Source organism: Oryza sativa, chromosome 11, assembly GCF_034140825.1.
Source record: "Oryza sativa Japonica Group chromosome 11, ASM3414082v1".
In the NCBI taxonomy this organism is placed as follows: Eukaryota; Viridiplantae; Streptophyta; class Magnoliopsida; order Poales; family Poaceae; genus Oryza; species Oryza sativa.
Genome location: NC_089045.1, coordinates 21,326,332 through 21,336,295, shown reverse-complemented (window position 1 = coordinate 21,336,295; position 9,964 = coordinate 21,326,332). Strand labels below are relative to the sequence as shown.

The following is a 9,964-nucleotide window of genomic DNA, read 5'->3' as shown; positions in this document are numbered from 1 at the left end:
ATGATCTCCATGTTTCCCATGTTTCTAGGACAAATATTTTATAAGTTATTCATAGTCAAAATTACATTTGGCAATCAAATCCAAAACGCTATTTTCAACCTGGAGAGAGAACCTAAGAAAAAAAACTGAATTAAAATGTTTGATTATCAAAATTCAAAATTTCAATGCTATAATTTCAAATCTAGAATTATTCTCAGCATTTTATACTTCGAAACCATGACCACATTAGGGAAATTCAACCTTTTGAACTTGCATAACTACTAGTACTAGTCTGGATGAAAATATTCATTGTCTGATATGTGCTTGAGATAAGCTAGCAACACCAAGAATTAATGGTACATGTGAGAAGTGAGCATATACATTTTTTCCCCAAAAGAAAAAGGCACCACCATAAATGCAAAACTATGAGCACGACAACACCAGCAGATGGCCGGCTTCATAACTCAAACCCAATCTCAAATGTGGTGGAGAGTTCAAGACAATGGTTATAGCCGCACACCTGAGAATCATGAAAACAATAATTTAACATGTGAAGGAACTGCCTCTGCAATGTATTCCGAAATAGTGAAATTATGTACTCTCCACTGAACATCGCGCAAGTTCTCTTCATAAATATATTTCCACTCGGATTTATATTTTCTAGGATCCAGAATGAGGCACTCAAGGTTAGTTGAGCTCTCCAGGATGTGCAGTGCAAGCTCAATGCTTGATCGTTCTCCATCAAACCCGGTCATCTTCGCAAATTTGAGGTTTTTATGCGGTTCACGTTTCTCGAGCCTTCTCAAGTCTGTTTTCTTTCCAGGATAATAAAGTGATCCGTTGCATACCTACGAAAAGTATAGGGAAAAAAGTGAGGGTGTTAAGCATAATAAGAAAGGTCTGGAAAACATCAGAAATCATTATTAAAATAAGGCGATCCATTGCAGACCAAGGGTAACCATGGACATATAGTAGGGCATGAATCATTATTAAAATAAGGCGATCCATTGCAGACCAAGGGTAACCATCAGAAACCAATGCGTGTTATCTTTAAAATAAATATCAACACACCAAGACATATAGTAGGGCATGAATCATTATTAAAAAAAGTTTCCAATAAAATCAATCATAGAATAATAAACAACTATGTCAAAGAAAAAATGCAAACAAACCATTAAGCTAGGAGTATATGTACAACAGCATGCAACTTGCAAAGGGATAGGTCCTGTTCACTTAAGTCAGAAATCTTGCCAAATGAATCCTGAAGGTCCAGTAAAGAGGCTCCTAGCAAAGCTATATACCAGAAATAATAAAATGGTTCCTCTTCTACCACGATTATTTTCTATCGACTTGATCCTTGTCTATGTGGAAGATACCATGCTCCAGTCTGTCACAAGTTCATATTCTCCTTTGCTCACCATTGGTGTGACTGTATGATTGACACTCGATCCAAAGCCACAAGAGTATTAGGCCATCCATAGAATGTATTTTCCCCTTAAGTTTTTCTCGAAGATGCAAGTATGCAACCTCATCCGGTTACAAATTTCTTCTCAAGAAATTTTTTCAGCCCAAATATGATAAAAATATCTTCAGCATGCAGGTTGTTAACAATGATTTTATCTCTAGATTAGTCAGGATTTTCACTGTTTTAGTACTTATGTTATCATTTTTATTATTATCTTTCTAAGTTCTGGACTGCACCACCTGCAAATAAACATTTGCAAGTGCATGGATGTGTTATGAAGGCTTTAATGTCTATGGACCAAATTGAAAATGCAGCACAACTTTAGGAATAAGTGAGACATATTGTCTCAGATATTATGCATTTTTCCATCTAAACCAATAAAAGCACAGGATCATAAAAAAAAAACGCATTCTGCAATTCGCAAGTAGAACAAAAGGCGCAAAGTTAACTTCAATTACCCTCTATTCCGTCACTCCTCCAAATACTAAAGCAACAGATGTTGAGAAACTTACATGCACAATAAGTGATTCCAAAAATGGCGCAGCATCAAGAAAAGAAACAAGGCAGAGGTTATTGTATTTCTTTGAGAGCATTATCATTTTCAGCTGTAAGTGCTTCAGGCAATGGAACCTATGTCTTGGATCTCTGGTTGGAATAACCATCTGCATATACAATACGGTCAAGAAGTCAGGATAGAATATTTGTGAAAATTTCTCAAAGAAGTTGGTTCCATTCACAAACCTTAGAAAATCCAATCAGAAACAGTGTTTCAAGATTTGGCAAAGCTGGAGCCATTTCTGTGATAGCATACTCTATAGCGTCCCCACACGAGAACTGAAACCGTGCCTCTTTAAACAAAGATCCTTCTCCTTGTATGATTCTAAAGCGAACACTTCCATGGTAATTAAAGATAACTAGATTTTGAATGTGTATTTCCAGTGCTCTTATCCAGCATAAATCAATATCAAGGTAGTTGAGCTTAGATGGCACATCAGGGATCCTCAAGTGATCTATGTTTGGACACTGACTTAACTTCAACTCTTGTAAGGAAAATGTATAGCTTAACAAGCTCTCCAAATCTTCTTTAGTTATACGTACAAAGCTCAACTCAAGTGTTTTCAGGTTACTCAAGCCAAAAAATGTTGGTGAAGGCCTCAAATAGCAAAACAAGAGCTTCAGATGTTCTACGGAGGTAGGCATGGGGGTAGCAAAATTAGATGATGGGAAGTTGTATTGGATATTACGGTAATGAATAAACCTTTGTGGACGTAAGTCAAGAGTCAGTTCCTTGGCACCTGAACTGACTGCGAAGTACATCCAACGGTCAAGATAATGGGTGTACTTCTGATTATTGAGGTTTTTCTTGATGATGAATGACTTCACCCCAGTTCCAGCATGGTGTCGTATGACAGTATTAACACAACTGACAAACTTTGCCCTCCTCTGTACTTTGTGAATTCGTTTCTTCAGACCCAATGCCTTTGTAGTGAACTCTAAATTAGGGTAGAATCTCCAAACACGTAGCCACTTTCGAGTTAGGAGACTGGCACGTGCAGCATCTCTCAGAGATAACAGCTGGTGTATCATGAACACAGCATTCTGCAAACCAAGGGCAAGCAAAATAGTTTGAGAAATGTAGCAGTGACCAATTTGGATAATGAGTCTAGCGAGCAAGTTTTAGTCATAGCAGTTGGCATTTACCTCAGGAATATCATCAAGCTGAAAAATGCCTGGCTTTTTTTCGGGGGCCCTTTTTGCTGCTCCATGACGTGACTTCATTCGCCTCATTAATTAAAGAGACGAATATATGCTGTTCCAACTACACAGAGTAAAAGATCAAACAATTAGTACTTCAGCTAAAAAAATGAATATTTCTGAAGGAGCATGACTGAATTAGCTGCCACCATGATTTCTCCAACAATCGCCGGCTCTCTTTTAGATACACAGCGAGCATTATCTGTAGTGCCCCCCCCCCCCCTAGGAAAGGTGGGATTTTTGGGCTCAGCTTGATGCTCCGGTGGCTGCATAGTGGTTGAATAAAAACGAAAAAGGTGCAATCTCTGCACTTCCCTCATCCTGAAACACTAATTGCAATTATAAATCCACGGATCACATGGCTACAGGCACCACGATGGCTGAACTCTGTTGCATCCAGGAAGATGCCCCATGAGACGAACAAGGGAAAGATCCCCAATCTAGAGAGCTGAAGCTTTCAGGTCCCATCTATTCTAATTAACAACCAACTACAATCCGATAAACTACTCAAGCACGGCGAAAGTTTTGTTTCGTGGCCGCCTTACCAAAGAGATCAACTCCGGCCTCCGCCGGGGGGCAGCAAAGATGAGGGAGGGGATCCCGTCGAGTGCGGCGGCCGACCCTCCGACGGCGGCGGCTCTGTGTAACGGAGTTGGGCGGGGTGATGCGCGAGAGCGTTGCGTACCGCCGGCTCGCCGCCGGTCGGATGGGAGGAAAAGAGGGGAGGCTGGGAGCCGGCGGCGGTTGGTTTTGATTTTTTTTTTTTTTTTGGAGTCTCTATGTGATACACGGCTGAAAAAAATTGTAGTTACAGCCCAATTTATAGCCATACGATGCGCGCACGTGTCGTCATCCCACTGCTCCGTTGCCTCCTCCCACGCGCCCCTTGCCTTTGTTTTGGGTCGGATCTTGTTTGCAGGCCTGTTTGTCATCTTCAGAAAAGCCCAGCAAAACAACACGCTCTATCCGAACAAGTTTATTGGATCTGGGCTTCAAGCCCGTTTGTTGTCAAAAATAGAAAACAAAACGTATAAGTTCACTTGACGTCCCTCTATTTGTCACCCAGTCCGAAATTCATCCGTGTACCGTAAAACCGGATACAGCGCATCCCCTAACTTACAAAACAGTACAAACAAGTTCCCTCGGTAGTATTATGCCAGGTTATGGCTGACCTGGCACCTACGTAGCTCCTTTGACTAGGTCTTCGCCCTCCGTCGCATTGACATGACGCTTACGTGGCAATTTGATCCTGGAAAAATAATTAAAGCCATGGGACCAACATGTCAGTTTCACATGCAAAATAATAAAAAATAGTGGGGCCCATGTGACCCCACATATCATCCACACTACTCTTGCTTTTAATAATTTAATTAATTTATCAATAGACCATGCCATTAAAAACATATACCCCATCTCTCTCTCCAGCTGGCAGAGCGGGACAAGCGGCGGCCGATCGGCTGGTGTAGCGGGGCGAGCGGTGGCCAGAGCAGGCTGACAGCAAGACGGGTACTAAGGGTTGGGAGCTACTATCCTCCTTCTCCTCGTCGGCCGCGGGCAGGGAATTCTTGACGGCGGCCTCGACGGGGAGCTGCTCTCGCTGAGGGTGGCCTCGAGCAGGGAGATGTCGGCGGCGGCCTCGGCGGTTACCCCCCCTCCCCCCCCCCTCGCCGGATTCTTCCGGGAAGCGGTGGATGACTCGGCGGAAGGGCTCGTCGCCTCCTCCACCTCGGCGTTGGGGTTGCCCGCCAGGCCCTCCTCCTCCGGCTCTTTCTCCTCTTCTCTCACCAAACCTTAGCTGCTCCAACATCCAGTGGTGGTAGGGTTGTACCGGTCGACGGGAGAGAGGGAGGAGGGACTCCTTCGTGGAGGAGGCATCGCTGGAGATGAGGAGCACACCGGTCGGAGAGGATGGTGCTAGGATGGAGATGCGTTGCGTGCCGCTCCTCTCCTGTCGCCCACCGGCTGCCGCACGCCGCTCCTCTCCCACCGCCTGCCGCTGCCTGCACGTTCGGCGTGGTTGAAGAAGCAGACAGAGGTAGAGAGGGGTGAGGTTGAAGAAGTAGGACCCACTGACATGTGGGTCCCATTTGTACTTTTTGGCTAAAATGTGGGTCCCACATATTTTTGTTTTAATTTTTTATTTTCAATTTGCTGCTTTTATATTTTTTATCGAATTGCCAAGTATGCGTCACGTCAATGACATGTGGGATGAAGACTTGGTCAAAGAGGCCATGTAGGCACCACACCAGCCAAAACCGAGGATAATACCGACGAGAGATCTCGTTTGCACTGATTTCATAAGTTGGGGGACCCATTGTACTCGATTTTGACTCAAAGTGAACTCATTCCAAAACAGAAAACAAAGAAAGATGAACAGGTGATAAAAAGGCTAACCCCAAACAATTACAGAGAGTTTGCATTTGGCAGAGATTTGCGTGTTGGAATCATATCTGAACAAAAAGTAAGATTTAGTGGAAAAGACGGGCTTTTCTGAAGAAACTTGAGTGAGGGCAGAACGTTGGATGAACTGCACCTCAAAGGTGAAAAGTAACGTATCCTAAGAGCTGAGAATATTGACAATCAAGAAATACTTTACTGCTGGAGTTAAGCTCACAAGACACTACGCAGTCTGCAAAATGAAGGGGTTAAAAGTACAAGAGGGAGTTCACTGCTTCTTCATCTTAAAATATCGGTGGAGGCGGGGTGTCACGGATAAATTTCTAGCAAGCAAATAGCGGAATTAAGAATAAGATTTTCAGTGGTGAAGGCTTTGGTCTAAATAAGCGATAAACTGATTAATGTGTACCAAAATTATAAAAATATGACAAAAACAGAATGAAACTATGACAAAATACAAAATAGCAAATACTTTATTGATATGTAGCAAAATTATAAAAGCTCACAAAAACAAAAACAAAAAAGACAAAACTACAAATCGGACACACAAAACATTTTTTTTTGCAAAATTTAAAAAACTGACAAAAAAACAAACACAAATATGACAAAACCACCTATTTTTAAAATAATTAAAAAATGACAAAAACAAAATAAAAATAAAAATATGACAAAAACCACTTTTTAAAAAAGAAATAAAAAAACTGAAAAAAGCATCAACCTAATTAATATGTAGCAAAAATATAAAAATCGGACAAAAACAAAAACAAATACAAAACTAGCAGAAGATATAGGCTATGACCTAAATAATATGATTTTATAGTTACTATCATGAAGATAGCGCATCAACTTGATTAATATGTACCAAAATTATAAAAAGGGACAAAAACAAAAATAACAATAAACAAAACCAACAATTTAAAAACAAACAAATTTAAATCAAAATTTGCCACTATACCAAAAACAAAATTCAAAAAAGGAACAAAATACAAAAATACAAATATGACAAAACCACTTCTTTCGAAAAAAATAAAAACTAAAAAAAACAAAATATAAATATGACAAAACGTACTACTTCTTTTGAAAAATTTTAGAAACATTGATATTAGTAGCCGCCTCTACGCCTTGTCGGTCCATGCTTCGGGCAGCAAGCTCATTTTGAAATTCACACACCAAAGCGAGAAACGAACTGAGTCAATCGTCACTGGTCTGAACAAAATATAAAACAAAGTACAATTCTTGCGTGACAGAACTATTTCTCACAAAAGTGACGAAGCTTTACAGAAATGACATAACTTCTTCTCACAAAACTAGCAAATTACAAAAATGACAGATCTAACAAAATCAGTACACCAAAAAATGACATCTCCTTGAACCACTTATTTTGAAAAATGATACACTGAAAAATGTCAAAACCACTTCTTTTCAAAAATTTCTCTTAATGGAAATGGGAGGAGCGATATGCTCTTCTAGTTCAACAAAAAAAAACCTCTTTTCAAAAATTTAAAAACCCGACAAAAACAAAATATACTTAAAAATGATCTTGATCCATCGATTTCCAACAGGTCTACTGCCTACTATCCAGTTCAGTTACATTTGATTGAGTGCATGATCGATTCAGGAAAAAAAATGGGGTGTCACGTCCTGATAAATTTCTAGCAAGCAAATAGCGGAATTAAGAATGAGATTTTTAGTGGTGAAGGCTATGGTCTAAATAAGCGATAAACTGATTAATGTGTACCAAAATTATAAAAATCTGACAAAAACAGAATGAAACTATGACAAAATACAAAATAGCAAATACTTTATTGATATGTAGCAAAATTATAAAAGCTCACAAAAACAAAAACAAATAAGACAAAACTACAAATCGGACACACAAAACAGCTTCTCTCTCTCTTTCTCCCGTGCGTGACGGAGAAAAAAAAGAGTAAGAGGCGAAGGTCCTGTTGAATAACCAGTGGTCTATTCGCTGATCCGGAGTAGAAGACGATGATCTCATGCACACAATCATATAGTAGATGAACACGAATATAGGGAGGGGCTTCACAGCTTTATTGTTTTAACCATATGCGGATACATCAACCAACCTCTCAAGCCCTCTCTCTCAGTATATATACCCATAATAGGAAGAGTCCTATTATGATATGTTTCCATATATTTGGTATGAGCTCATATTTATCTCTAGCAGGAGATAATAGTTTCATAACACTTCCCCTTGGGCGAATACCGCGCTATACACATGTCTCATTAAAAACTCCAAAAACCCAGTGGGAGAAAAGGTTAGGAGAAAAGAGTACATCATATACGCTAGTTATATTGCACTTGTTGCCTCGTTAAAAACCTTGCGTGAGAAATATTCAAGTAAAAACTCACTAAGGGAAAAAGAGTACAACACACGATCTTCTTGATCGCATAATCTTTAAGATCGACTATTCTTCATAAATAGCTAATGATCTATATGCTTTATTATATTAATCAACTTGGATTAACACAACAATATAGCGGTAGTAACCTTCAAGGTAAATTATCAAAACAATGATTAATTTGATTAATTCTTGGTAAATCAAATATAAGACTTCAAAGTCTTATGTATGATAATCAATGTTTAGCATATATGCTCCCCCTCAATAAGACATCCGTTGAAACTTCCATGCTCCAATGTCATAACCACATTTTTATTAATGTGTAAAACAATGATAATAAAATTATCACAATGTTTAATCTTTCGTTTACTTATTTCATAAGTTCTACTATGAACATGAGAAATAAATCAACGTATAGGAGCAATATGTATAACCACTTATTCAAATGTGCAATAAAAACAAAGTTTTATCCTTACGGAGGACTATGGGAAAATAAGTTGCAACGATACACATATGCGGTATGTATAAAATAATTAGCTCAATACAAGAGGTTAAATATTATGCAACTTTCTCTTAGTGGATTTATCAATCATTACCAATTTGATTGTTTCAGTAATCTTCAACAATTAGCTTAAACCACTTAGGGTGACATAAACCGGTCTATATTTTGGCATTAGGGGAATTAATAAGATTGCCAAATACCATCAATAAGTATATCTTCATGATATATAAATTCTTACACCTTCATAGTATGTAGAAAACTACCGATCCACTTGCATACTAGTGGATGTGATTTTCCAATTCATTCGTCTGAACGGGTCTGTCCACTTCATGGGAGTACGAGTTATCGGTGTTATATGGAGATTAACCAGTAATTCATACATTATCATAGTCCTACGGGGATCAACTTATTCTTCCGGAAATCATTTTCTCTGCTATAAGAAATATTCTCACTTCTAGGAGAAAAACTCTTCGTGAGTCATCAAAAACTCTTCTGCGAGTCTTGCAATTCTCTTCATGAGAATATAGTGTGCTTCATGACACTAATTAGTATGAGATTTACATATATGTTGCGAAATTGTTTTCATTCTAGTGAAAACTTCATATGGATTTTCATGACCTATAAACTGCATATCATTTATTCATTCATGCCTTTTGCCAGTGATATATATAGCAGAATTTAATACATTCATAGTAGGAGAATATCGGTCTTTTCCATGACCAAATAAACCGTCGCTTTTCACCACTTCATTTCCTATTAAGTCTGAACTTCCATGTTCACATAGACTTATTTAGCAACTATGGTTCAACCTCATTGCTTTCTTCAATAGACCCGATATGAGTGCTACTATGCAACTCTGCCATGGACTTTGGTTCCGGATCCGGATTCTCATTAGAGAAATATTAGCAATCATAGAGGCGATGTTGTCGACAACTATTCTTTTCTCCACATACTCATTCCGTGAGGTTAATTCATTATAAACCATATCTTAGTCATTTCCCAAACATAAGATGTATAGTTGTCCCACATCCCAGAATTAGATAGATGTGCGCACTTTAATTATGGGTTTTCATCTTCATGATGAACCTCTTCATGAGGCAATTCACCTTCATGGTGATTACTCTACAAGAGTTGTAAGGAGTTATTAATGGGTACATTGACAATAGTCGTTAGATCTTAGAATCCGCAGGCGTCCCCGTAGATTTTAGAACATTGACTAACATGTCACTCTGCATTTGTGGATATACTATTCAAAAGTCGGGGTATACCACTGTTAGCAGAAAGTTTACTACAAGTAAACATAACTTCTGATTACTCCTTTAATTCATAATTATCTGGCAAGCTCCCGCTTCTGGCTTATAGGAGAATAAACTAAACCTTCTAGTTTAGTTTGGCTTGTGCGTTATTCTTACTTATAAAGATATTTTTCTTCTTGAAAATATAAGACATCTTTAACACATGGGCATTTCTCCCCCTGATGCCGATATTCGATCTTTATCTAAT

The 9,964-nt window shown here is 38.8% G+C and overlaps 1 protein-coding gene across 2 annotated transcripts; it reads right to left on the bottom strand.

Annotated features, from left to right (window-relative positions):
• Positions 1–225: 225 nt before the first annotated feature.
• LOC4350644 (F-box protein At5g03100) lies at positions 226–3,993 on the bottom strand. Of its 2 annotated transcripts, XM_066305207.1 has the most exons (6): positions 3,745–3,993; positions 3,146–3,263; positions 2,740–3,043; positions 2,186–2,628; positions 1,957–2,106; positions 226–827 (listed from the first exon to the last, which is right to left on the bottom strand). In XM_066305207.1, the coding sequence occupies exons 2-6, from the start codon at positions 3,230–3,232 to the stop codon at positions 507–509; spliced, it is 1,305 nt and encodes a 434-aa protein (XP_066161304.1). In that variant the 5' UTR covers positions 3,233–3,263; positions 3,745–3,993; the 3' UTR covers positions 226–506. The 2 variants fall into 2 exon arrangements, with proteins under 2 accessions (XP_066161304.1, XP_015615279.1); XM_015759793.1 differs by having other exon boundaries at positions 2,186–3,043.
• Positions 3,994–9,964: the final 5,971 nt, after the last annotated feature.